General features: G+C 51.3%; 11 protein-coding genes and 1 non-coding gene across 12 annotated transcripts; 6 read left to right on the top strand and 6 right to left on the bottom strand.

Moving 5' to 3' along the window:
- Nucleotides 1–1,936: 1,936 nt before the first annotated feature.
- Nucleotides 1,937–5,838, top strand: BDV14DRAFT_17998 (putative DUF221 domain protein). The gene is made up of 2 exons (XM_073769843.1): nt 1,937–2,258; nt 2,325–5,838. The coding sequence occupies exons 1-2, from the start codon at nt 2,092–2,094 to the stop codon at nt 5,698–5,700; spliced, it is 3,543 nt and encodes a 1,180-aa protein (XP_073622041.1). The 5' UTR covers nt 1,937–2,091; the 3' UTR covers nt 5,701–5,838.
- Nucleotides 5,839–7,629, bottom strand: rmt2 (protein-arginine N5-methyltransferase). The gene is made up of 2 exons (XM_073769834.1): nt 7,419–7,629; nt 5,839–7,287 (listed from the first exon to the last, which is right to left on the bottom strand). The coding sequence occupies exon 2, from the start codon at nt 7,285–7,287 to the stop codon at nt 5,977–5,979; it is 1,311 nt and encodes a 436-aa protein (XP_073622042.1). The 5' UTR covers nt 7,419–7,629; the 3' UTR covers nt 5,839–5,976.
- Nucleotides 7,536–9,047, bottom strand: BDV14DRAFT_185356 (prohibitin subunit PHB2). The gene is made up of 4 exons (XM_073770650.1): nt 8,842–9,047; nt 8,697–8,765; nt 8,277–8,632; nt 7,536–8,208 (listed from the first exon to the last, which is right to left on the bottom strand). Exons 1-4 carry the CDS (start codon nt 9,005–9,007, stop codon nt 7,885–7,887), a joined length of 915 nt encoding a protein of 304 aa, XP_073622043.1. The 5' UTR covers nt 9,008–9,047; the 3' UTR covers nt 7,536–7,884.
- Nucleotides 9,048–9,273: 226 nt separating this feature from the next.
- BDV14DRAFT_18045 (putative polyadenylation factor subunit CstF64) lies at nt 9,274–10,928 on the top strand. The gene is made up of 3 exons (XM_073769918.1): nt 9,274–9,414; nt 9,481–10,436; nt 10,501–10,928. Exons 1-2 carry the CDS (start codon nt 9,363–9,365, stop codon nt 10,302–10,304), a joined length of 876 nt encoding a protein of 291 aa, XP_073622044.1. The 5' UTR covers nt 9,274–9,362; the 3' UTR covers nt 10,305–10,436; nt 10,501–10,928.
- Nucleotides 10,929–11,273: 345 nt separating this feature from the next.
- BDV14DRAFT_18017 (uncharacterized protein) lies at nt 11,274–12,258 on the top strand. The gene has a single exon (XM_073769872.1). It carries the CDS (start codon nt 11,540–11,542, stop codon nt 12,146–12,148), a length of 609 nt encoding a protein of 202 aa, XP_073622045.1. The 5' UTR covers nt 11,274–11,539; the 3' UTR covers nt 12,149–12,258.
- A 594-nt stretch (nt 12,259–12,852) lies between these two features.
- BDV14DRAFT_206001 (uncharacterized protein) lies at nt 12,853–14,499 on the top strand (the record flags this gene model as incomplete). The annotated part of the gene is made up of 5 exons (XM_073774828.1): nt 12,853–13,102; nt 13,135–13,786; nt 13,850–13,956; nt 14,042–14,211; nt 14,260–14,499. 5 exons carry the CDS (start codon nt 12,853–12,855, stop codon nt 14,497–14,499), a joined length of 1,419 nt encoding a protein of 472 aa, XP_073622046.1.
- Nucleotides 14,500–14,774: 275 nt separating this feature from the next.
- BDV14DRAFT_185365 (uncharacterized protein) lies at nt 14,775–15,268 on the top strand. Its single transcript, XM_073770651.1, has one exon. The coding sequence runs from the start codon at nt 14,978–14,980 to the stop codon at nt 15,191–15,193; it is 216 nt and encodes a 71-aa protein (XP_073622047.1). The 5' UTR covers nt 14,775–14,977; the 3' UTR covers nt 15,194–15,268.
- On the bottom strand, nt 15,269–16,652 carry BDV14DRAFT_185366 (complex I 24 kDa subunit family protein). Its single transcript, XM_073770652.1, has 3 exons — nt 16,472–16,652; nt 16,102–16,392; nt 15,269–16,033 (listed from the first exon to the last, which is right to left on the bottom strand). Exons 1-3 carry the CDS (start codon nt 16,592–16,594, stop codon nt 15,632–15,634), a joined length of 816 nt encoding a protein of 271 aa, XP_073622048.1. The 5' UTR covers nt 16,595–16,652; the 3' UTR covers nt 15,269–15,631.
- Nucleotides 16,653–17,073: 421 nt separating this feature from the next.
- On the top strand, nt 17,074–17,166 carry BDV14DRAFT_t144. Its single transcript has one exon. It is a non-coding gene; the product is annotated as a tRNA-Asp (tRNA).
- A 132-nt stretch (nt 17,167–17,298) lies between these two features.
- On the bottom strand, nt 17,299–18,717 carry aah1 (adenosine deaminase). The gene has a single exon (XM_073770653.1). The coding sequence runs from the start codon at nt 18,431–18,433 to the stop codon at nt 17,342–17,344; it is 1,092 nt and encodes a 363-aa protein (XP_073622049.1). The 5' UTR covers nt 18,434–18,717; the 3' UTR covers nt 17,299–17,341.
- A 284-nt stretch (nt 18,718–19,001) lies between these two features.
- On the bottom strand, nt 19,002–24,454 carry BDV14DRAFT_194060 (putative DUF814 domain protein; the record flags this gene model as incomplete). The annotated part of the gene is made up of 5 exons (XM_073771875.1): nt 19,002–20,299; nt 20,929–22,571; nt 22,627–24,230; nt 24,296–24,364; nt 24,422–24,454. 5 exons carry the CDS (start codon nt 24,452–24,454, stop codon nt 19,002–19,004), a joined length of 4,647 nt encoding a protein of 1,548 aa, XP_073622050.1.
- Nucleotides 24,455–24,501: 47 nt separating this feature from the next.
- BDV14DRAFT_18096 (coatomer subunit zeta) lies at nt 24,502–25,747 on the bottom strand. Its single transcript, XM_073769983.1, has 2 exons — nt 25,283–25,747; nt 24,502–25,210 (listed from the first exon to the last, which is right to left on the bottom strand). Exons 1-2 carry the CDS (start codon nt 25,642–25,644, stop codon nt 24,970–24,972), a joined length of 603 nt encoding a protein of 200 aa, XP_073622051.1. The 5' UTR covers nt 25,645–25,747; the 3' UTR covers nt 24,502–24,969.
- Between the last annotated feature and the right edge of the window lie 17 nt (nt 25,748–25,764).

A 25,764-nucleotide genomic window follows, 5' to 3' on the forward strand; every position in this document is an offset into this window, starting at 1 on the left:
CGGCGCTTGGTAAACTCTGTAACCCAGTTCTTTCCAACTAGAGGTGTGGTGGTTGGGTTCTCGGCCTTAAGGATAATTTGAGCCATCTCTTGCACCTGGAAGTGCCTAGGGGGAGCACCACGTATATCAAGTGATACTATCCACGCCACTAGTGCTTCTTCCTGTCGTACAGATAGTTTATGCTTGTGGTTGCGGAGTTCTCCTTGAAATTGACGTCCCTCTAATCGATCACGTAGGGTTCGGGGAGGCAAGTTATAACTCTTGATTGCTTGCTCAATATTGGGAATTTTTTCATTTTTCAAATCTTAAATCGCGCATTGGATCCTGCCTTCTTGCTCTAATAATTCTTGCTTTGATTTACGCGCTTTTCATGGCATGGTGGGTGGTTAAAGATGGTAGGTGGTAGACGCGTCGGAATTTTTTGGAGTTCTGCGAACCGACCGGGAACTACGAACCGACCGGGATTTACGTTAATGCCCTCCATTACTAATTAACGAGCCCTAACTCCGACATACAGTGTCAACGTCCTTATCACCAAATGATCTACTTTATCAAGTTTGTTTCTGCGGGCTATCCATGGTCATTATAATTACAGTCACTGAGTAACTATGAGCGGCCAGCAAGATCCCCAGCGCCACGGCCAGCAGCACGAGGCTGGACATTCTGGGCCATCTTTTCTCTTCTCTACATTGCGTGCCTTCTACCTGCTCTAAAGGCGAGCATTGCTCGACATAGCTTCCACTGATCACACAAGGTCTTAATGCTGGCCAGAATACACTTTGCTCCTCACTTCTGGTAGCGACATCAGTGCGGCAGTTGCATCAGCAGCTATGCCGATTGCTGGTCGCCTTGTGTAGGGTCTCGGTGGCGCGGACATCTGCAAAATTGTGACTCTGATTTTCATTAATCTGGTCACTGTCGGCGATCGTGACAAGTTCAATTATCGGAGGCGCTATTGCCCAGGCAGCAAGTGACGATGGCTGTTTTATCTGAAATAGCCGATAGGTGGAGTGGCCCTGGTTAGTTCTTCTTCCTGCAGTTGAATTACACTAACAACAATGTCACCTCTAAATATATAATCGACTCTGTAGGCTGACTATTCCGCGTGCCCTCTAGCGGCTGCTGGGATATCAGGCTACTTGATCCTCGCGGAAGGCATATTGTGGAGCCGATCATGCAGTGCATACTTTTTTCTACTTAGGTAGTAGTAGGTACTAGATGGAGTAGTGCTAGTCTTGCTCTTCAAAAGCAGGAACGGTACGAGACGGCGCTGATCACGTGAGACATATCAAAGCTGGGCAGACGTCGACACCGCCACCTGTGCAACTGCGTAGCCGGGTGGCTGAGCACTAGACCGTAGATGGAATGGCGTATATCCCCCTGAGATCAACAGTTCAACGCTATTCCCAATCAGGCCCCACACTCGCCACTTCATCGGCGACCCTGTTGAGACTTGCGATGTCGGGGCTCTTGTTACAGTCCTTGCTGGATAGTTTGAAGTATTGTTGATGTTGTTATTTTGGGACTCTAAGCGCCGGTGATTCCTCACAAAAGGGCATTGTGCTTTGAGAACCAATCCTTTCAGAGGCAGCAAGGGTGAATGAAACGACCGGTGGAAGAAGAGCGCTACGGGGACACGGCCAAGTTTCAGCAGGCGCTTGATGTCATGCACTAAAAACTTGCGATCTGCGATTCCCACGAATGGGTAGACTCCCCAGCGCCAAAGGGACAGTTCATGGGGACAGATCCATGATGCCTTTATCTGCAACTTCTGCAACATTATCTGCCTTGCTGCTCTGACGTTTTCCCTTCGTTATTACCACCTCTCAATTCCTCAACCACCCTACTTGGAGTTTCAACCCGACGCGCGATCTCGCCCTCTACACTCCCTGTACCTTCACTCCCTGGATCGGACTCTCTACTATCATTTTATCCACAATATCGAATTCGCTCCTTGGTCCCCATAGTTTGGTACAGCTTCCTCGGAATGACCTGAGTACCTGAACACTTTGATCGGTCGGACACCCTCACCCTCACCAGCAACACCCTCGGTATACGTGAACGAGCTGGGGTCTCCCAGCGTCGCAAACAATGGCAAACGACTTGGGCTCGGCCCTTGAGCACGCAGGCGGCAAAGGCCAAGCGAGAGAAGGAATCTCGATCAAAACATTTGTAGCATCGCTAGCCGCCGCTATTATCATTTTCGCCGTCGAATTCCTCCTGTTCTTACTTCTCAAAGGGAAGCTCACTCGCATTTAGTAAGTGCTTTTTGTCGAGTCGGAACATCTTCGCGAACAGGATCGCTAATTATTCTCACCTTATAGCCAACCTCGAACATACCTCGTCCCCGACCGAGAGCGCACAAAACCCTCACCCCCCGGTATCTTCAAATGGACCCTCCCTATTTTCAAGACCTCTAGCTCCGAGTTCCTCCAAAAATGCGGCCTGGACGCCTACTTCTTCTTGCGCTACTTGCGGATGCTGCTCAAGATATTTCTTCCCCTCGGTTGCATCATCCTGCCGACGCTATTGACCCTCAACAAAGTTGGCGGTAAGGACCAGACATTCAAAAATGGCACGGACACAGGGGATCGATGGAACGTGACTGGTCTGGACCAGCTGGCCTGGGGAAACGTTGCTCCAGAGAACACCGACCGTTACTGGGCCCATCTGGTTATGGCTGTGATTGTCATTGTGTATGTGTGCGCCATCTTCTTCGACGAGTTGAGAAGCTATATCCGACTTCGACAAGCTTACTTGACCTCTCCCCAACATCGGCTGAGAGCTTCTGCGACGACAGTCCTGGTGACTGCGATACCTAAAAAGTGGCTTTCGGTTGAGGCGCTGGAAGGATTGTATGATGTCTTCCCTGGAGGGATCCGCAACATCTGGATTAACAGGAATTTCGACGACCTCAACGAAAAAGTCAAGGAGCGAGATACGCTAGCCTTGAAACTCGAGAGTGCGTTGACGGAGTTAATTATCAAGTGCAAGAAGGCTCAGATGAAGAAGGCAAAAGCCGAAGCCAAAAAGTCAGGAGGCAAGAGTGCCGAGCAGAGAGAAAAAGAGCAAGCTGATGCGAAAGCTTCAAAAATTGCCATGGGGGCCGGTATCAGCTCTGGTGACCCGCACCAAGCTCACACACTCCGAGAGGTCTTGCATCGCGACGACACTAAGGCACCAAGAACGGAGAAGCGAAAGCACCTCAATCCTCTTGAACCTGCTATCGGCTTAGCGGGTGCTGTTGGCCAAGGTGTTGGTAAGCTGGGCAAATCGGCCTTCGGCATGGTCACAGGGCACGGCCACAGCGCGTCAAAGGACGGTCTTGGGCAATCAGACAGTATTATCGACGAGAACACCGCCGACCCAGCCGCGCCAGGAAGTTCACACGGAGAAGGCCCACACCCGAAACGGCCCTTTTGGAGAAGCAGACCATCGAACCACTCCAAGTCTAGTAACAGAACCGAGCCAGATGAGCTTCCACTTACAGCACCAGAATCCCCAGTCGACATGCCAGAGGGCGAGCTTTCTGGCTCCGATGACAGCTCGCCGGTTCGAGCAAATGCCGGAAACCAATTCAACCTCAAACAGAACGACGGTGCGGAAGTCGATGATGATACCTACCCAGCGGCTTATAATGAAGATTATGAAAAGGAGGATCTTGGAGAGCCGTTGTGGGAGAAATACGTTAAGAGAAAAGACCGAGATACTATGCGACTGCCAATCTTCGGCATTAGCTGGATGCCTTCGATATGGCTCATTGGGAAGAAAGTTGACACTATCGACTATTGCCGCAAAGAAGTCGCTCGTTTGAACCTGGAAATCGAAATCGACCAGCAGAACCCCGAAAAGTTTCCACTGATGAACTCGGCGTTCATTCAGTTCAACCATCAGGTGGCTGCGCATATGGCCTGTCAAGCAGTCAGCCACCATGTGCCTAAGCAAATGGCCCCCCGTACTGTTGAGATCTCACCGGACGACGTTATTTGGGACAATATGTCTATCAAATGGTGGGAGCGCTATCTTCGCACGTTCGGCATCTACGCCATTGTTATTGGCATGGTGATTGGTTGGGCTTTTCCGGTTGCCTTTACTGGATTGCTCTCTCAGCTGTCATATCTGGAAGACGCTTTCACATGGCTGCAATGGATTGGTCGGATGCCAGAATGGCTCATTTCGGCCGTACAGGGTATTCTGCCCCCGTTGTTCTTGGCTATACTAATGGCCATTCTGCCACTCATCCTTCGCTTCCTCTGCCGGACACAGGGTCTTCAGACGGGCATGGGCATCGAGCTCACTGTGCAAAACTACTTCTTCGCCTTTCTGTTTGTCCAATTGTTCTTGGTTGTTGCGATCGCATCCAGTTTCTCCACCATCTTCAACAGCATCACCGATGTGACAAGTTGGCCTGAACTACTCGCCCAGAATATCCCGTTGTCGAGCAACTACTTCTTCTCTTACATGATTCTTCAAGCTTTGTCAGTGAGTGCAGGAGCGTTGGTGCAGATTTTCAGTCTCATCAGCTGGTTTATTCTTGCTCCTATCTTGGATGGCACTGCGCGCAGAAAGTGGGCTCGGACAACGAACCTCAACCAAATGCAATGGGGTACTTTCTTCCCAGTCTACACCACCCTTGCGTCCATTGGATTGATTTACTCCGTCATCGCGCCGCTCATCATGGTGTTCAACGTCATTACCTTCAGCTTGTTCTGGTTCGTTTACCGTTACAACACCCTGTACGTCACAAAGTTCCGTTTCGATACAGGAGGGCTACTGTTCCCTCGCGCGATCAACCAGCTGTTCACTGGTATCTACATCATGGAACTTAGCTTGATCGGTCTTTTCTTCTTGGTTCGTGACCAGAATGGTAATGTGGCGTGCGAGGGACAAGCAATCATCATGATTATCATGACGGTACTCACGGTAGGGTTTCAAGTCCTACTCAACGAAGCTTTCGGACCCTTGATACGTTATCTACCAATCACCCTGGAAGACGATGCCGTTCGCCGTGACGAAGAGTTTGCTCGCGCTCAAAGGGCACGAATGGGCCTGAATGCCGAGGACGAGGAGGAAGCAGAGGAAACAAAGGAGACGCTCGAGCACCAACTGAAGGAGCGCGAACGCGCTGAGTTCCAGAATGAAGAAGAAGCCCGCGCTATCGAATTGAAGAAGTTCGAAGGTGGCGTGAACAGACGAGCCTCTGGTCTTAGACGCAAGGGACAAAGCCTCAATCCAGAAACAGTCGCCAACCTCAACAACCCTCGCCGGCCATCATGGGCCACTCAAAGCTCGCCTCGCCGGTCTAAGTTCTTCGGTGCAAACTCAGCAGACTCAGTCCCCTCCATCCAGCGCATGCGCGAAAAGCTCGAGCAAGACGCAGAAGCACAAGGACCCCTACGACACCCTCGCGGCTCGGCACTATTCGAAGGCATCCACGACGAACTCGAGGACCTTACACCCGACGAGCGCGACCAGCTCGTTCAGCGCGCCTTTCAGCACGATGCTCTTCGCTCCAAGCGTCCCGTCATCTGGATCCCGCGAGACGATCTAGGCGTCAGTGACGAGGAGATTTACCGCACCCAGCGCTTCAGCAAGCATATCTGGATCAGTAACGAGTACCAGGCACTGGACGGAAAGGGTCGAACGATCTTTAGCCGCAGTCCGCCTGACTTTTCTGAAGTTGATCTTATTCAACTATGAACTTTCTTTCCTTTTCTTTTTCTAAGTGTATATAGCATGGACAGAGCGCTGGCTTGCATTCGCTGATGTGATGATTGGCTCTTTTGATTCCTGCTTTAGCGACCGGCGTTACTCTGGGACACATCGTTTTGACGTTCTCTTTTGTTGTTTTGGGTTTGCGTTGCATCTCTACCCAGGGCATAGTACATACCGGCAACCCCTCTTAGCATTGAGATTATTCCACAATCCAATCTTTTGCCTTTAACTATCAGATCTATATACTCTAGACTTAACCTCTCAATCCATAAACTTGCACAACGGCAACCTATACTTCTCAATATTCCAATAAGGCCTCCTCACCCCCTCCCACTCACCCTCGAGCTTCGGCACGTCGATCTCCTCCCACGCAACATCGAATCCACCCTCAAACAAATCCATCTCAACAACCTTCTGATAAACATCATAGCTAATCTGGCGGTCCGCGCCCATGCCATTGAAGAACCCCCACTTGCCACCATCCTGCTCGAGTATGCCAATAACCTGCTCCTGGAAAAACTCCCTGAAATCACCATACGACTCCGCAAACGTATCATAGTAAATCGCATCGAACGTTTCGCCCTCTGCTACAAGGGCGGGGAGAATATCCTGCCACCGCCCCTCGTGGATAACGACACCGGGCTTAGTGTCCCAGCCCTTCCGCTTCATTTCGGCAACGACGGACGGGTGTGCCTCGATTATGTGGTGTAAGCAGGGTGATTGTTCTTGGAAGAAGGTGTCGACTATGCCCATTCCGTGACCGACGTTTAGGACGCGCAGGCCCGGGGTAGGGAGGAGGGCTTTGGCGGATTTGCTCATGATGGATGTCTCCCAGGACATCATTACGCCGTTGGCGTCGGCGTCGAGGATGCGGTCGTTTTGGATTGTGAGGTTTGAGGAGAGGTAGCGAGTGTTTGTGACGGCGGGGTTGGGTTCGGACTCGGAGGGTGGTTGTTCTATGGTTGTTGTGGTAGTGGTGGTAGTGTCGACTAGTTGTGGCGCAGATTCGTCCTCTGCTGTTGAAGTAAGTTCCTGATCCTCAGCCTTCTCCTCGTCTTCCATCTCTTCATCCTCATCCTGATCTTCCATCAACTCCTCATACCCGTCCAACCTATTAAGCAGCAACTCCGCCCTAACACCCGCATCAACAACCATCTCGTAAAGCTCCGTAAGCCCCAATCTCCGCGCAATACAACCCGGCGTCTCATCATTCAGATCCAAATCATTCCAGATCGCACCCTCCTGCAGGAGAAGTTTCACGGTCTGTACAGCAGACTGGATCGTGCTGCTCTCCTGCCCGCTGGCGCCGTTCTCCGCAGTTCCATTCGTCTCAACGCCATTAGGCGCGCCGTTGGCCCTCTTCTCGTCCTCTTCAGGTTCACATGCCGCAATCGCAGCGTGGAGAGGCGAGTACCCCGTCTCTGAATCCTTGACGTTTGCCGGGTTCGTGGCTGCTTCGTTTGAGCGGAGGAGAGAGCGGAGCTTGGGGATGTCGTGTTGGGAGGCGGCGAGGAGGACTTCTTGGGTCGCTAGGTCGACGTCGACTTCTAGGTCGGCTAGGGGGTCGGTCATCTAGATTTCAACTGTTAGCTTGGACTGAATTGTTGATGCGATTGGGGAGGGTTGATTGGCTTTGTTATAGAACTGGTGAGGAAGGCGGGGTATATCTTGGGAGAAGTGGGCTTCGTAAGAAGGACACTTACCTTGTGAAATGTCCCGGATTAGTTCTGGTATGTCAAATGGGCAAGTGGTATAAAAGGTATAAGCGGCCTAGGTCGCTTTGCGAGTTTGATGTCGGATTGTGAAGGAGTAGAGTTGCGCCCAAGAAATTATTGTTTCCCCGCCGATATAAAATTTCCGCTTGCCGCTCTCGTCCCCGCAGCGATAAAGCGGCTCAGAATCTACGTATCAGGAAACGCATTTTACTACAAGGTATACCGTATCTTGCAGATCTCATTGAGATTGACATCCATGAGTATTAAGTAGAGAAGATACACAATTCGCCTGTGCTGTGGTAATCCTGAAAAAATAACTATTTGTACAGATGACTTATTCCACCTCAACCACCGCAGACTCGGAAAGCCTAGCGGTACAGAGGAAGAATTCTGAGGAAGATTCATAAATATCCCGTCGAAACCTCCCGCCAGATATCGTTTTGGTATATTTGAATTAGTTGTCCTTGTCCGCGTTTGTGTTGACGTTCAGACCAAGACCCTGGGTGTCCAGATACAACTTGTTCTTGCCGCCGTTCTCTTGCAGAATCTGGGCAATGTGTCTCGCATTCTCGATCTTTCGGAGCTCAATGTAACTCTTGCTCTTCTTGATGGCGTCTCCGATAAGCTCGGCTGATCGGGCCTCACCCTGAGCGCGGACAATGAAGGCTTGCTTCTCTTGGCGGGCCTTGTCGACAAGGAAGGCTGCCCGTTGGGCTTCTTGTTGTGCGACCTGCTTGGCTTCGACGGCGGCGGTGAATTCGGGAGAGAAGGTCAGGTGCTAGACAGAAAGCAAACGTTAGCGCAAAAAGCTCATGAACAGGAGACTACGAGGGAGAATGTCCTTACCGTAAGCGAGACATCGTCAAGAGCGATGTTGAAGCGCGCAGCGCGGCGAGCGAGGTTGTCCCGGACAAGTCTCGCGACGTTCTCACGCTGGGTAATCAGCTGACTGGCATTGAACTGAGCGACTACGCTCTTCAACACCTCATTCACGATGGATGGAAGAACACGCTCGTCAAAGTCTTGACCGAGTGTCCGGTAGATCTGAGGAAGAGCATCGACCCGAGGTCTTGAGAGGACACGGCAGGTGATATTCACCATCTGTAGATCCTTGGTACCCGTGAGGGAGGCGATGTTTCGCGGCTTCGCTCGGACATCGTAGATAATTGGCGTTTCGATCATAGGCATCGCAAAGTGAGTTCCTGAATAGGAACATCCCGTCAGAGAAAGGTTCAAAAGACAAAATCCGGGAAAACTGGTGCTTACCTTCAGGGTAGATTTCCTTCTTGACACCACCAAATCGGGAGTACTTGATCGCGCGATGACCACCATCAACTGAAGCGCAACTAGTCAGTATAAAGACTCACAGAAGAGCAGAGACCCGAAATAATATCGGTAGAATTATCCTCACCGTTGAAGAGAGAGTTCGACAGAACCCATCCTCCAAGACCGAGCAGAACCAGACCTGCAGTGGCTCCGGCACCACCACGAGGACTGCCGCCTCCAAAGCCGCCGCGGCTGCGGCTTTGGAGAATCATCTGAAGCCTCTCCCACTGTTCTTTCGGGACCCGAGACATGATTGTTGTGGTGAGATGCGAAGCTGGAGTCTGGATGACAAGACCGGCAAGCCCTTTGAGGTCCGTCCACTGACGGGCGGCAGTTCTCCAGATTCGGACACCGCCTTGGCAAGCTCTCGTGCTCATTGCCGCACTCCAACCAAGCACAAAGCGCTGTTCAAAGAGCTTCAGGACTGACGGAAAGACTTGGTCTGTTGGTTTATTAGAGAGGATTCCTATACAGAACTTGAAAACAATCTATCTCGTTTACGCGGTTCCTGACTATTGATCCAGAGCAAGCGTTTGCTCACACCCATCGTTGCTTGAAATATCCTCATTTTTGTCGCACCTTGTATTCACCTTACCAGTCGCAAACATGGGTCCAGACAGAGCTGGAAAGAGTGTTTTCCTAGGGAACATTCCCTACAGTATGTCAATATCCTATGCTTTTGTATGAGCGTCACCGCTTGGTAGACTAACCCTCTATGCTTTAGACCTCACAGAGGAACAGGTTAAAGACATCCTCAGCACCGCTGGCACCGTGACCAAGTTTCGCCTGATGATGAACCCCGAGACAGGAAAGCCAAAGGGATATGGATTCGCAGATTTCGCAGACGCTGATGCAGCCGCCTCTGCCGTACGAAACTTGAATGATTATGAGATCATGGGCCGCAAAATCCGGGTGGACTGGCCTCACAACAATGAGAAGGACTCTGTACCGGAAGATTACTCGCAGCCGTCACAAATGCCCGCTCAGGATGGACAACTGGGGGGGCCGCCGCTATCTGCTCCTCTGCCACCTCTCCCGCCAGGCGTCGAGCTGCCGCCGCTCCTGGATTGTCCGAACGCCATCTCACAAACGCTCGCCGCTCTTCCTCCAAACCAACTTCTCGACGTGCTTCAGCAAATGAAATCGCTAGCTACGTCGGATCCCGCACGGGCCACAGAACTTCTGCGACAAGCGCCTCAGCTTGCATACGCCATCTTTCAAGCCCTACTTTTGCTGAATCTCGTCGACTACAACACCCTGGGAGCTGTGGTGGAGCAAGCTGCACAACCTACAGCACCCCCTCCATCGGCCCCTCCTGCGGCATTCCCGCCTTTTGGTGCTGTTCCGGGCCAGGTATCGACACCACCAATGATGAACACGCCCTTTGCTCAACCCCCACCGCAGCCGCAACAACAGGTTCCTGGACAAGAGGAACTACTGCAGCAAGTCCTCAATATGCCCCAGTCGGCCATTGACGCGCTTCCACCAATGGAGCGTAGCCAGATTATACTGCTAAGACAGCAGCTAATGCAGGGTGGCATGCGGTAATGCGGCTTCGTTCTTTGACATGACTCAGGTGGTGATATGGATCAGAGTATTCTTTGATGATCTCGACATTCCGGGTATGGCGCAAATGGTTCGTTTGGGTGTCTTGTGATTTGCTTCGGATGATACCTGAAAGTTAGCAGATCTGATGCTTTTCTTACAAATATTTTTTCTTGTTTCCATGACCAATATTTATTAGGCGAAAACAACACAATGTACTATCTCAACTGCACTGAAGCGGCGTTTTTGGAGCCTGGGCGTTATTTACCGCAAGAACCAAGACTACCTATCTCTGAGGAAGGAAAGCTACCACTCTTATGCGCTAGCCCTTCTGCTATCATGATCGACAAGCTCTCCCGCACGTACTCTGTGGTGTTGCAAGACTCAATAGTCGACGACCAGCTCAAGGAAACAAGGACTGAGGGCCCGGCCCGGGGTCACATGTCTTCGCGACCTCTTCGAGCTTGGAAGCGCGAGACTTCAATCATTCCTTTCCCTTCCAGCCAATGCGACGAACACGGCTGCATGCACGATCCTTCCCTTATTTTAAAGTTCTTTGTCCTTTTTTTGCTTCTTTCAACGTCCACGCAGAGGAAGTACCCCAGGACTTATTATCTGCCGAACTAGACAACAATGACTAGTCCACTACCCAGCTGTATGGTCGATCTCGACACTATCAGGAGGCTAAATCCTGGGTTCTTCAATCTGCATGAAGACTGCCACTTAGTCCTCACAAATACCATTTCCCGGTATGTCCATTGCTGATCCCCCAGAACTATCGCCTAAGCTAAACTTGATCGTGTCAAACCGAACCGGCCTACTTTCTCGTCCGCTATTTCTCGGCACCATGCACAGTCCACAGGTTGTCTAGATGCTCGTGGCGCGATCTTACCGCATATTCGGGTCTCCTTGTACTTACCATGCGCACGGACATTATGGAGCCTTGAAAGTAGAGTATTCTGATCCTAGCCAGCGACTTTGGTCTAATTGACGCAGTCTAGGTGGCGAGGAGAACCTGCTCTTAATGCTGCCCATTCTGATCAGAATACCCCTATAAATATCTGCCAATAGCGGGCTTGGCTGAAAGGCAATGAAATCATGGGGATTATACGGCTATTGGTAGACGATACAAACAAGAACTAGGTTCAGGCGGACATCCTTTTCGAACACCAACAAGGCTTTAAGATTCGCAAAGTCACCTGAACATCCAGCATCAAAATCCTGGACTCAAGGTCAGTATGATACCATGTCTGCCCTGGCAGACCAGCTATATCATCCAGCGGTATTGCCGTTCATGCAGGTGGATCTTGGGCTACAGCTGGCAAGACAGGCACATCGAAGACGCAAGCCCAGCTTTGCTTTTTCTTGTCATTCGTCTGGCCTTTCTAGAGCGTGCAACATCCGAGATGCAAACTGTTACGTCGAGCTCTTTCTCCAAGTATCTCTCAGAGGCAGAATTAGCAGACCTGAACGACTCAGTCAACCAGCACTTGTTGCATTCCTGGCCGACGACCAATCGCCTCAGCCCTCATGATCGTGTAAAAACAGTAGTCGAAAATGCCGTGCCAGTGCTCATAAACCAAAGATGGACCCAGGAGCCTGGACTGAGAGACCTGACTGAGTGGAAAATTCAAGCATGCATCTCACTGAACGCGATATACCAACAGACAGCGAACGCATTCTTCCTGAAGCAACACACTACCGACCTCCTCGGACAAGGCGCTAGAATTCTGTACGAAACAGTCCGACATCAGCTTGGCGTCCCGTTCCATCAAGGGTTTGTTGAGCATCCTACCCCCGAGAGCGAGACCCTGGACGACCGCTCGAAGAAGACAATCGGGTCGTGAATCGCCATCATCCACGAGGCGATTCGCGATGGTCGTCTGATGGGGCCTTTGATGCAATCGCTCGGTTCTACGACCGGCAATAATATCTTAAAAGAGACACCGAGCCCTGTCGACTCTGGAATTGGACTTGCCTAAGTTTCTGGCTTGTTGTGATTGGTTGGTTTAGTGATGCAATGTCTTGCCTTGTGTTCTTGAGATGGCTTCTGCAAAGTGCTTTTATCATGCATCGCGTATTGACTTCAAGCTATAGAAGCTCCTGTCCAGTATATTATCATGTTTTCGCCATGGACTGGGCTTGCATGCAAGACGGTCTCTTTGTGTTGTGTTTGTAGCTGAGCTTATACTTGAGCATGTTTCAGTCAGTGAATGCAAACCTGTTTGGATTAGGTCAATCACTTCTCTCATTTATACCAACACTTCTCATTTATCTCTTACTTTCCTCTATAGAATACTTCTCTTCTGTGTTCCGTCAGATTTTGTTTTCTTCCTCTTTCCCTCCTTTATCCATACATCATCTCTCATAATCCACGTGACACATATACCCTATCTCATGACCATCCAACTCTATCACTCCAGGAAACATCTTGAATTTATAAATTCCTTAATCATATCTTTTAGGGGAAACATTTGAAAAACGCAAAAAAAAAAAACACACGCAAAACGACAAATTGCCAGCAAAAAGAAAAGCCCCCGTCGCAGCGACCATGGCCTCCACGCGAGCCAGACGCTTCCCGCGCCAATCTGAACCTGAACCTCAACCAGAACCAGATGCTGAATCTGAATCTAAAGACGACCATGGTCCAGATGCCCAAGATGCACCGAAGCCCACAGAAACTGCCTACCACGACACTCCGAAGAGTGGCCCTGCCACCGGCGGCAAGCATACGACAAACGCAAACGCAGAACCCGACAACACTCCCCGCCCCCTAAAGCGAGCAAGACTCCCTCTGAAGTGTGGACCAGCTGAACTTGGGAACAAATCTCAGCTTATGTTTATCAGCACGATTGCAAGACCCTTGATGAAGCTGGCGAATCCGGCGGCACATTCTGGGGTATCGTCCGGCACGCAGCGATGTATCGCCCCCGGCTAGTGATCCTAGAGAACGTCAAGAAAGCACCGTGGGCCAAGATCGCGAAGCACTGGGAGGACATTGACTTTGTCGCTGTACATGCGGACGTCGGCACGAAGGCTTACTGTCTCCCGCAGACGAGGGAGCGAGGGTATATGTTTTGTGCTGATCGAAGGCGCATGACGGAGGCTGGAATGCGGGAGAGGGAAGTGAATACGTGGAAAGCCGTTCTTGAACAGTTTAGACGCCCGGCTAGTTCGCTGGCTGGTGATGACAGGCGCCTTGAGCAGGTCGAGAAGGATATGGCGGTGCGGAGTGCCCTTGCGGCTGCTAACCCCCGCGCGGCGGTCAACTGGGATCGGTACGAGGTACGGCATCAGAGTTATCGATTGCAGCAAGGATTAGGATACCAGCGGCCCGTGAGTCGGTCTCAGGATGACGGGATGTGTCGCATGCCAGACTTTGCGTGGCAGACTTGGGTGAAGGATTTGGCGGAGAGAGTGTGGGATACGCTGGATGCGAATTTCCTGAGGAAGTTGGTGGATGGGTATGACATGAACTATAAGGAGTATGTTCCCCCCGCCGTGGCGGTAGTTCCTTGAGCTGTTGTTTGCTAAGTCACATACTGCAGGAGATGTCTCGAGCTGTCCCAAGGAATCGATCGAGAGATCGATTCTCGTGCATTTGGCATTGTCGGCTATATTACGCCCAGTGGAATGCCCTATATCACCACTCGAGGTGGGCCTCTCATTGGGATTGAGTCTTGTTGCGTTGCAGGTCCTACTCTTGAACAGGCTTTTGCTAACGCAAGAGTATCAAAAAGAGCTCCAGGAGTTGGCGGGCAACGCCATGAGCTCGAAAATAGTTGGAGCAGCCATCCTGACAGAGCCTATTGTTGGTTATAAGGTCCTACCGAAAGGAGATCCCTCTAGGGCACTGACATCTCGAGCTCCGAGACGTAAGGCTCTTACTCCGCAAGGCGAGAAAAACCTGGTACGTAGCAGTTCGGATTTCGACGCAGTTGCCGCTGTCAATATTTAGAGCCTTCACGGTAATGCTGCGAGTAGTGTGAGGTACTGCGAGTGTGAAGGACAGACCAAAACCCGGGAAAACATTCTGCGATGCACCCTGTGCCTTAACGGCATAACTCTGGAGAGCTATAGCGAGCTGCAATCGGACGCCTTCATCCCAACCGCTGTCTGGACCGAAATATTTGAATCTGTGGCTAGAGCCTTCGGCGAAGGACTCCCATTCGTCGATATCAGGCGAAGCCAAACGTGAACTGTCATCTATGAGGGCCAAGATTCTGTTGTAAAGCTAGTCATTGACCCGGGGTGGCTCACTTGGCTGTTTTTTGTGAAGCCGCGCGAGGATTATCCAACCTTGTGCTTGATGCGTGATCCGAGAGCCATTGCACGCATGGCTGCGCGGGACCTAGAATCGATTTTGGAAGGCGATTGGGAAATCTGTGCTCCTCTCAGTCCAAGTAGCTTCCTGGAGGTTTTTGGAAGTGGAAATCGGATCCCGACTTATGAAGCAAAATGTGGTCTTGAAGTGGAACGATTTAAGGACTCTCAAACCTGGACTCAGATCGTCGTTCAAGGTACAGACGAGGAGGCAAAAGACTTGGAGGTTGGCATACGAGGCACTTACCAGCTTCTACAGGATTGTGGTACGGCAAACGCCTGTCTCATATAAGACCCATATCATCTTCCTCTCGCCCTTTTCCGCTCAAGCACAGTATGACTACGAGTCATCTATGACCCAAGCCATCGGACGCAGTCTTCGGTACGGTCAGACCAAGCACGTACATATTTATCACCTGTTAATAAAGATGACATTAGACGTGAATATACGGGGCAAGATACTGGTGGAAAGAGACGGGAAAGCACTCTTGGTTGATGCTGGAGAGGCCTTGGAGTCTGAATCAATCACGTGTCAGGGTCAGAGCATGTTGGTTGATAATGCTCTCTGACCCCTTGCCTTGGTCCTTGGTGGAGAATATCTGTTTTGATGCTAGAGTGTTCGGTTATGTTCTGCATTTCGTTCAGACTTTGGATGTTAAGAATTAGAGCATTGCAGCCACTAAGCTGCAACTAGATCAAAGACCAAGACCTCAAAATGACCAAATAAAAGTGCATTGGGTACTAAACCTTCTATGAAAGCTCCCGATCTTCTTCTTCCGTACAAGAAAGACCAGAAGCAACATATTATAAATACAAATCCAACACCCGGTGGCCTTTTCCGTCAACCAGCTCGGGATGAAAGGATGGAGATAGAGAAAACGTGAGGGAAACGGCAACGAAGATGGCAAAAACAAACCAACACCAACAGACAGAGAAACTATATCCTTTTCTTACTTAGACGCTAACATTTCTTCTTCTTCATCTTCCTCTTAGGCAGATATCAGAATCTATTGCGCCGCAGCAGCCTCTCCATCCAACGCACCATCCTTCCTCATCATCGTGGCAGGATCCCACACAATCTCCTTCAAATTAGTCAGACCCCCGCTGTTCTCGCAGGTATCTCTGCCGCTCAGAGGTCCCGGAGCAGGAACCTTAACCTGGCTTCCTGACGCAGCGGTCGCAGAATCTTTGAGCGCCGTGAGGAGCGACTTCATGGACTCGGGCGTCAGGTCTTCGTAGTAGTCGTCGTTGATCTGGACCATGGGCGCGTTGACGCAAGCGCCGAGACACTCGACTTCGATGAATGTGAAGAGGCCGTCGGCGGTTGTGTGGCCTGGCGTGATGCCGAGGTGCTCTGTGATGGCCTTGACGATCTTGTCGCTGCCGCAGCCGCCAAGTTGGCAGGGTGTCTGTGCATCACATTAATTTTAGTCTACCTCCTTTCATGGGGTGAATGAATGGTGCCATCATATCATACCGTCGTGCAAAGCTGAACAAAGTACTTGCCGACCGGGTCGCGGTTGTACATTGTGTAGAAAGTAGCGACTTCGTAGACGCGCATGGGTGGCATCTCAAGGACGCGAGCGACCTCGTTCATGACGCTGATGCTGGTGTAGCCGTGTTGACGCTGGCCGAGGTCGAGGAGGGGCATGACGGCGGCCTTCTTGTACTGGGGTGGGTAGCGGGCGAGGATCTCCTCGATGAGCTTGTTGTTCTGCTCGGAGAACTTGAAGGGGAGGGCGGGGTTGTTCTCGGGGGTGTTGCGGTGCTGCAGGCACCAGTATCATTAGCCATTGTTCAATTTCTCGAGCTGTTGATATAGGATATAGGCGTCCGTCACCACGTACCACATTGAGGGTGTCGCTGAACCGTTGCGGACCGGCGGAGAAGGGTCTGAATTGGGCTCGGGGGAGCTGGCGAGTCAATTGACGGCCAACCCGCGGAGCGGCGGGGAAGAGCTTGGAAGCCATTGCTGGCGAGGGGGAGAAGTAAGAGGGATGAGGAGGGGAGGGACGGTGATGATGGCGTTGGCGAAGTTGCCCAGGACTCCGAAGTCTGAACATCCCGTTGGATTTGCGGGAGCTGCCCTTGGCCAATCATCGTTGAGAGATTACACGCGGCGGCCTGAGGCAGAAAGGTTAATTGTAATCACTATGCCTGAGGCAGGTATGCCGCGAAATGGAGTTTCGGAGCCTCAGGCAGTATGAAAACAGGAGGCTTCTTTCAGTTCCATGCTGCATAGGAGCGACCACAAGGAACTCGGAGCACAAGATCCACTCTAACCCGGCAAGCCAACGCCAGGAGTATCCTGACTCAAATATCGACTTTGAAGCAGTGTGACTATAATCATCCTTCCAAGTACGTAATAGAGTACTGGGTGTAAGCAATGTACTATGCTAGACTCTTGTTTCCTCATAATGCCAACTATTTAGACTTTCAACATCTCCAGTCCTCGATGGTCTAACGGTCATGATTTCCGCTTGTCAATCCTCATCAAGAGGAACAAGCGCGGGAGACCTGGGTTCGACTCCCAGTCGGGGAGACCTCTTTTTGCTCTCTTTTGTGTCTATTTCGTATCTGGCATATCCAAGCACAACCTGAGGTCATTGTTGCCAGAATACCGGACATACATTACACATTTCGATGTTTTTGCTCAGAAATGGTAGGTTCTAGATCATCTATTCGATTAATGTATTGTATATAAACTCCCGGTCAATCTATAACACGCCCTCGAACTTCTTAACATGCGCTTCAATCCCTCCCAACAACTCCGTTCTCCTTTCCTCCCCAATCCAGCTGCCCTTGACACCATTTTCAGCAATGGTCTTCCACTCCTGCACGCTCAGCCCAAACGCCTCCTGCACCGCGAGATAACACTCCAGGATGTAAGCGCCAAAGTAAGCCGGGTCGTCACTGTTAATGCTGAACTTGACACCCGCATCCAGGAACTTCCGGATGGGAACCTCGCTGACATTGTTCACGCATTTCAGCTGCACGTTTGATACAGGGCAAACTGTCAACAGGACGTCATTATCAACAACACGCTTCATGAGCTCGGGATCCTCGACGAGCCGAATACCATGGTCGATTCTGGTAGCACCCATGTCAAGCGCCGCCTTGATGTATGAGGGGTCTCCCTCCTCTCCTGCATGCGCCGTAAGGTTGATCCCCTTGTCCTTCGCATCAAGGTAAATATCCCTGAAAAGATCCTTCGGCGGACCAACCTCACTGCTCGAAGCCCCGAGGCCATGAATAACAGGATTGCCGTCGTTCAAATCGAGGTCTCCTTCCTTTAAAGAGATATCATAAAGCTTCTTCGCAGACTCAAACGGCAAATGCTTCAAAAAGCACATAATCAACCTCGTTGAAATCCCCAGTTCCCTCTCAGCCCGCTTACAACCATCCACATACCCATCAACAACATCCCGATAAGAAACACCACGCTCCATGTGAACCTGCGGATCAAAGAAGACTTCCGCATGATGCACACCATCCTGCTTCGCCTTGGAAAAGTAAGACCACGCTAGGTCCGCGAAATCGCTCTTCTTTTTGAGCACCGTCATGCCAATGAAGTAGAAGTGCAGGAAGTCGTCTAGCGAGCTGAAGTGGCCGTATCGCGCTGTTAGGGTTTCGACACTTGCGTAGGCCGGGTTTGAAGCTGGGTCTGGGAGTTCGACGTTGTTTTTGACGGCTAGTGTAAAAATTAGGGGGGCGTCAAGGCAGCCTTCTAGGTGTACATGGTGCTCGCATTTGGGCAGGCCTGTTAGGAAGGCGTGCCAGTTGGGGTTTGTGTTGGGGGAGCGGCACATTTTGGCTGCTGGCTTGGTGGTATCGCAGTAAGGTTCTGGTATATATAAAAGATAGTAAAAGAAGAATGAGGTGTAGATATATTTAGAGTTGCGCGACGTCTTATACCATGGCAGGGATTATATAGTGCCGGTGGTAGAACTTCGCAAGGAATCCACAATCCGCAAGTAGAAAGTGATAAGCTCAATGGGAACCCGGTCAAACCAATCAAGAGCGCAGAACCAATAGTTTGACAGCGTGATAGCCGTCGAGTCAAAATCTTGAAGATCGTGACTCAAAATTAGGCGTAGGAAGTTTATGATAACCGTGGGTCTGTCCCGCGTATTTATCCACAATTTTCTTGCAGCCTCGGAGGATGCCGACGGAGAGCGGAGATGTTCTACGTACTGTACAGCATGCACTACAAGGAACGTTAGAAAAATAGATGAGAAGAGAGCAAATATCATAATTCGTGAAAAAAACTCATCTATAGAAACGCGCCAGCTAGATGTAACCTGAATTATACCAACCCGAATCCGAAGCAAGAGAGGAAAGATCTATCCGTCCCATCCTATCTATATATTTTGTATTCTACACCTTGAATGTCGATCCAGCCGCCTTCCTCAGCCTGTTCATGACCGCCGCAGCCAAATGCTCATTATCCGAGACACCCTCGACGTAAATGACGTCGACCTCCTTCTCATCCATTGCCCGCAAAGCCGCGAAAAGACCCCGCGCAATACCCCCGATGTCGGTGGCTAGGTGACAATCGAAGACCTCCTTCGTCTTGTCGCCAACAGAAACCGAGAACTCAACTAGGTTATCGACGAGCGATGGCACAGACTTGGCGACCTTCTCAATCTCACTCTCAGGCAGAAGCTGCAGACCGCAATCCCAGGTTTGCGTGCGCACAATGCCGATGGAGTGAGCGCCAACGGCTGTATCTTCAAGATCATGCTTTACGTGTGCAAGGATGGCCTTTTCATCTGAGCCTGCTTCAAAGAGGACAACTCGGGCCTTTGGCGAGTAGTGGCGGTACTTCATTCCCGGTGCACGAGGAATCTCCTTCACGTCGAGCGTGCCGTCATGGTACCCGAGTGTAACATTCTCCCATCCAGGGCAGGAGCGGAGTTCTTCGATTCCAACACCGCCGGGGCGCAAAATGCTGGGTGGATTGGAGAGTCCATCGACAACTGTACTTTCAACACCAACGCCGCATGGACCGCCGTCAAGAATAAGTTCAATCCGGCCTTGTAAATCGTGGAATACATGCTCTGCCGCCGTAGGCGAAGGCTTCGTAGAGGCGTTCGCAGATGGCGCTGCCAACGGCCTATCCGCAGCATGTATAAGCAGCCTAGCCAACGGCGAAGCCGGCATGCGCACGCCAAAAGTCGTCAAATTCGACGTAACCTCCGGCGCAAGCCTAGACCCCGACGGGTTCGGCAAGAGAATTGTAAGCGGCCCCGGCCAAAACCTTTCAATCAGCGGCTCGTAAATGGAAGGAATAGCGTTTCGCGCCGTGCTCGTAGGACAGTCTGACTTTGCCGCGGGGTTCAATAGCCGTCCTAGCATCTCTAGCGAGTCAACATGCACAATAAGCGGGTTATCAGATGGCCTCTGCTTCGCCTTGTATATGCCCTGCACTGCATCGCTCCGCGTCGCGTCTGCGCCGAGGCCGTATACTGTCTCTGTGGGGAAGGCAACGGGGGTATCGCTGTTCTGGAGGAGCTGCGCGGCTTCTGCGATGGCGCTCGCCTCGGGGCTACCGCTCTTCTGCTCGCTCGCCCACCATTCTGCTAGGGTTTGGTTTCCGGATCCTTCTTTGTTCAGGCGAACGACAGAGGCGATCCGCGTTGACTGTTTGGTAGACATTTTGGATGTGAAGATTGCTATGGAAGGCCTGGTATAGCTGCGCGGGAGGCCGCGAGCGACAAGGCGACAGGTGATGAGGAGCAGATTGGGTGTGTTCCTTGCGACTGAAGGCGGGGCTCGACTTCAAAAAAGTGTACTCCAGAAAATTGTATGTGCCCGATGAGTCAAGACCGACGTGGGGTTTCTGATGCGGAGATAGAGTTAGTTACTGCGTCTTTGCGTTAGTCATGAGAGCGACAATCGAAACAATGTTCATTGAGTCTCCAACATACCTGTATGAGACACTGCGACGTCGGATGGAGAAGATGAAGGTCTCGTCGATCTTCCAGAAAATCTTTGGATGACGTCGATCAGATGACTAAGCATGTCACCCATGGATGCGATCTATACAGCATCAAAAGCATCATTACCACGTATTCGGTTATCTAATTAAGTACTACAGCTATATAATTTATATTTAGTTAAAGATGATGTCCCGCTGAATGGTTTTTGAAATGTTTTTGGCGTCTATATATAACATATATCAACTCTAGCATGGCCTCGGGATACACCACAGGGTGGTGGAGTATAAGTGCTCCTCAAAGTCAAACAACCTTCTAAGATACTTATCGTGCAATCATCTATTTCTTCTTTCCACTCTTTCCACCCTTGTTTCCGCCGCCGCCCTTACCCTTCCCCTTATCACCACCGCCTCCGCCTCCGCCACCAGAAGGCATCATGATCCGCACTTTGCTCACAGGCACAGTGTTGATAATCTCTGTATCCTTCCACCCCTTAAGCAGCTCTCCCTCTTTCGCGCGAAGCTTCTCAGCAGCACTCCGACTGATTCCAGCATCCTCCGCATGCTCTTTCTTGACCTTACCAGTAGTAGTCTCGCTCACCCACCGGCCCACAATCTCCTTGACAGCCTTGCCCTTCTTCACGGCGCCAGGCTGCAACTTAACGCGGTACTTGTACCGTCCAAGGGAAGACCACGGCGCGCAAACGGGAATAGCAGCCAGGACCTCGTCTTCAACATCGGGCGTCCCAACAAGCGCAGGGAGCCATTCCATATCCGCCGCTTCAGCAGCAGCAGTTTCCTCATCGTAGTCGTCGTTTCCGCCATCTTCAAATAGGGCTTGACGCTTCTTCTCTGCTTGGGCGGCTCGTTCGTGTTGAGCCTTGCGGCGCTTCTTCGCCTCTTCAGCTTCCTTTTCTCGCTTTGCTTTGGCTTCGGCTTCGGCGGCGGCCTTCTGGGCTTTGACGCTGTTTGCGCCGAGAATGCGCAGGGCTAAGGCGCGTTCTTCTTCGTCTTGGTCTGCGTATTTGGCTGCTGCTGCCTTCTTGGCCTTGCCCTTGCGGCCGCGAGCGGGTGCTGGAGCGGGGGCTGGCTTTGACTCAGACTTGGATGTTTGGTTTGTTGAGGGTGTTGAGCGGCCGCTAGGCTCTTCAGACGTTGGGGTTGGCGTATCGAGGGGCTTGCCTTTCCTGAGTAGACGTCGCTCTCTTGCAGAAAGATGGCGCTTTCCTCCCTGCGTTTGTGAGGAAACCACGCTCTCAGCATCGTCGATTGTCGACTGGGCATCCTGAGTTTCCTCTGCTTGTTCTTCTTCTTCCTTAGCTTCGTCCTGATTTACTGTTTCCTGCACACCATCATCCTCAGAGGCGTCTGCATCCTCTAGGTTCTGGGAGGTGCTTGTTGAAGGCTGCAATGGGTTTGCTGTAGCTTCCGGCTTGTCCTCTTGCTCATCGTCGGACTCCGAAGCCTCTTCTTCATTTAAAGCTCCAGGTTGCTCGGAGATTTCATCCGCTGGTGTAACATTGCTCTCCTCTTGAGCCTCAACGCCTTCGGTTGCGACCTGGATTGGAGCCTCCTCGGCCCCTTGCGCCTGACCAATACCAGGAGATTCTTCACCTCTGAGGTTCTTGTGGTTCTTCAAACTTTCCTTGCTAACCTGCCACATTACAGCAAATCCAAGAACAAGCTGTGAAGGAGCCAAGAAGTTCTTCTCTCCCTTGACAAGGAACTCGCCAACAGGAAGCAGGTCGCCTGCAGCGGAAGTCTTCGACACCTTTTCCGCATCGACCCACCATGCAGACATAACTGCTTTTGAATCCCAGGCTGTTGACGTCGCGACACTGAGTGTACCGGCTTGGGAAAGGGTGGTCGGAGATATAGAGGAGCTTGGCGCTCCAGGCCTGTTTTTGACGATGATGGGGGTGGCACCTTCGAGGTCGGCGTGGACAAAAATGTCGCCTTTTCGTAGGTAACGTCGGTAAAGAATCTCGCTTTGCATGCCATCGCGACCACTATACCAATAAGCATTAGCTTGAGCAATGACGAAGTTCATAGATGTAAACTTACCCTAGCACTAGATAACCCTCAGAAGAGATGAAAAACAGGAACTTCTCAAACCAGAAGGGTTTCCTAGCGTGTCGCAGAACTTGCTTCTCCTGCTTCAAGTTCCGCTTCAGATCATCCTTGACCTTCTTCTCGTGGCTCTTCAGCGCCTTTTCCGAAGACTGCGTTGTTTTCTCAGCCTTGACAGCAGCCACTCTCTTCTGGTCAAAGTACTGCGTCGCATTTGCCCAGGGACTCAAACTAAGATCGATGTCTATTGTCAGAGGCTCGGACTTCTTCTGTGGCTGTTCTGGTTCCTCATCCTCTTCATCCTCATCTTCAGACTCAGAGAACAATTGCTCGGCCTCATCATCTTCCTCTTCCTCCTTACCGGCCTCTCGAAGCAACAGCGTAACGGTGTTTTCGTGGAGCTTTAGAGGCAACTTGATGATCCGCGCAACAGGGTTTCCCCTGTTTTGCTCCATCTCAATCAAGCGCGCAATCTCCACCCAGTCCATACCTTGCGCGACGAGTCCGTTGACAGCATCCATGGCCTCCTGCACGCGGTATACATTATCCTGGATGGCGCTTGCTTTGCGGATATGCAACTCCTGAGCTTGCTCTAGGGCTCCAATGCGCTTCTCGTGCTCGTTCCTCAGCGCATTGAGCTTCTTCTTTGCCGCGCCTTCGCGCTCTGTCAGTCGCGACTCTAGCTTCTGCGACTCGATAGATGAGAAGTATTCGTCGACCGTTGCGTTCATAGACGGGTATTCCAGAATTGTGTATCCCGCCTTGCCCTCGAACTGTCGGGGTTTGAACGGGTGGAAGTCCTCATAGAGAAGGCTGGGCTTCGCAGAGTCTGCCCCATTTTCAGCGTCACCCTCTGACTCCGGCGCGGCTGCCTTTGGACGCGTATCCTCCTTCGCAACAATAAAGCCCGGATGACTCTTTTCCGCACCCAACCCCCTCGTCACGCCCGCAGCAACCTCCAACACCCCCTCAACGCCATCAAGCAAACCCTCATCACCCAGAACTTGATCTAACGGCATCGCAGGATTCGCTCCCCTAACCGCAAACGCATGGTCGAGCAACAACGGCGGAAACTCCGGGAACCCCTGGGACAGCGCTTTCCTAAGCACATCCGTATTCTTCTTCTTCGACTTCTTCGGCGCGCCGTCCTCTTTCGCGAAGAGCTCCTTGCTCTTGACCAATGTCTCCTTGATCCTTTCTCGCGTGATCTCAGGTACCCCGTTGTAATTCTGCTTGTTCGTAATCGTATACTTCAGGCCTACCTTTGCCTCATCGTACCCCTCCCCGCCGGGGACCTGGCGGAGCAGCGCAATAATGTTATACTCCGCATCCGTGATAATGACGTTCCCGCTCGCGAAAAACTCGAGCAGCATATGGTACATGCCATCGCTGAAGGAGAAGTCGATGATGCGGTCTGTGCCGATTTGCGTGATGGAGGTGATGCGGCGCGATTTCAGGCATTTGCGGAGGCGCGACACGAAGGGGGAGGGTGCTGTTGCGGTTGCTCTCGAGTATTGAGTCACATGGGTGCGGAAGCCCGAGTCGACGATTAGTTGCTTGCGGTTGTCGGGTTTGGCGACTTTGAAGAGGAATATTCTCTTGAGAAGACAAAGATTATTCAGTATGTAGTCCGGTCAAGGAAATGTGGTGTCGCGCAACATACCGTTGAGAGGTCATAGATATTTGAGACTCGAAGGCCGACTAGCTCTGAGGCCAGTTCTTTGGATATTACCTGTATTTCTCGAAGTTAGGGCGCAGCGCGTGGAGAGTGACCCTGCAAATGGCGTACCTGGACATCCAGGGAAGAATATCTTTGCTTCATCTTGGTGTATACTACTCTGTTGTCCTGTAGGAAAGTTGTTGGAGAAACCAAAGAGTTTTGCGCACTCCGATATTCTTAAGCGTGACGTATGCGGGGCAGTTTCTCACTCATTCTGATTCATTCTAGAAGGTCAGCCCTGCCTTTATATGCGGTCCATCGATCGCTTACTTCATTGGCCCATTCAAAATTAGAATCAAATCTATTTTTGAGGCTACAATGGCTCATCCATTATTCATTGTCTGGCCATAAGCTAAGTATTGCTCTACCGGCCACCCCTCCATTCAGCAAAACACCCAAAGGTAAAATCTAGAAGCCTCTTTGGCAATTGAAATGCACAGGGGGGAAAAGGTGATAGGGTAAATAATATAAATCATGAATCAACAACGAGCAACGCATATAACCGCGCCAAACCCAGCCAGACAGATCGCAAAAAAGGAAACGACAACATTCATGCAACATTCATGCAGGTATAGGAACAAACATTCGTAACAAAATGTGCTATTCCAGTTCGCCCTCTACATTTGCCGCAGGCCCTCTGCTAGACGACGCTTTCCAAGCTCCCAAGCATTAAGCAGACCCTGTTCGGAGAGATCGATGCTCTTGAGGTTCGGTGCGTCGGGTTGAGGAGCACGGCTAACGCGGGAGGCAATCAGGACAGGATCTGTCTCGAGGATGATACCGTCGTCAATAAGCTCGTCGATCGCCAGAGCGACTAGGTCGTAGTTCTCGACAATTGTGCGCTTGTCCGTGGCGCCCCTAAATAAGAACCCAGTTAGTCACACTCTTCATCCCGCGAATAGAGGTTTTGCGAAAAGCGGAAGTACGGACTTGAACAATATCCCCAGAGCATCCCGCAGCGACAGAACAACATTGTAAAGCAGGACCTCGTTCTCCTCCGCGCCGCCAACAACGTAGAGCATCACATCGCTCTCTAGCTTGAACACAACAATTCGGTTGTCGTACAGAATAACATCACTGGTCTGCTTGTTTGTCTTCTCCAAAAGTCCCTTCTCGAACGCCTTCTGTTCCTTCAGTGTAGGGTAGGGATTGGCTCCGGGGTAATCGGTGGAATTGGGGGCAGCGCCGGCCGGGGGGTGTGGTGGTGAGTAGTACTTGGCGAAGATGCGAGAGCCGTCGTCGGCCGACATCACGAGGACGGCATTGACGGAGAATAGTGAGAGAGAGCCCATTTTGTGGAATTGGTGTTGAATGTAGAGATGTGGTGATTGAGCGAGTGGTCTTTCGAGAGACCTCCGTTTACTGTCAAGCTGGCCGCAATTCGGAAGCCGCGTTAATGTTGTTCCGAGCTA

This window comes from Aspergillus stella-maris (genome assembly GCF_047715825.1).
Source record: "Aspergillus stella-maris strain CBS 113639 unplaced genomic scaffold BDV14scaffold_114, whole genome shotgun sequence".
In the NCBI taxonomy this organism is placed as follows: Eukaryota; Fungi; Ascomycota; class Eurotiomycetes; order Eurotiales; family Aspergillaceae; genus Aspergillus; species Aspergillus stella-maris.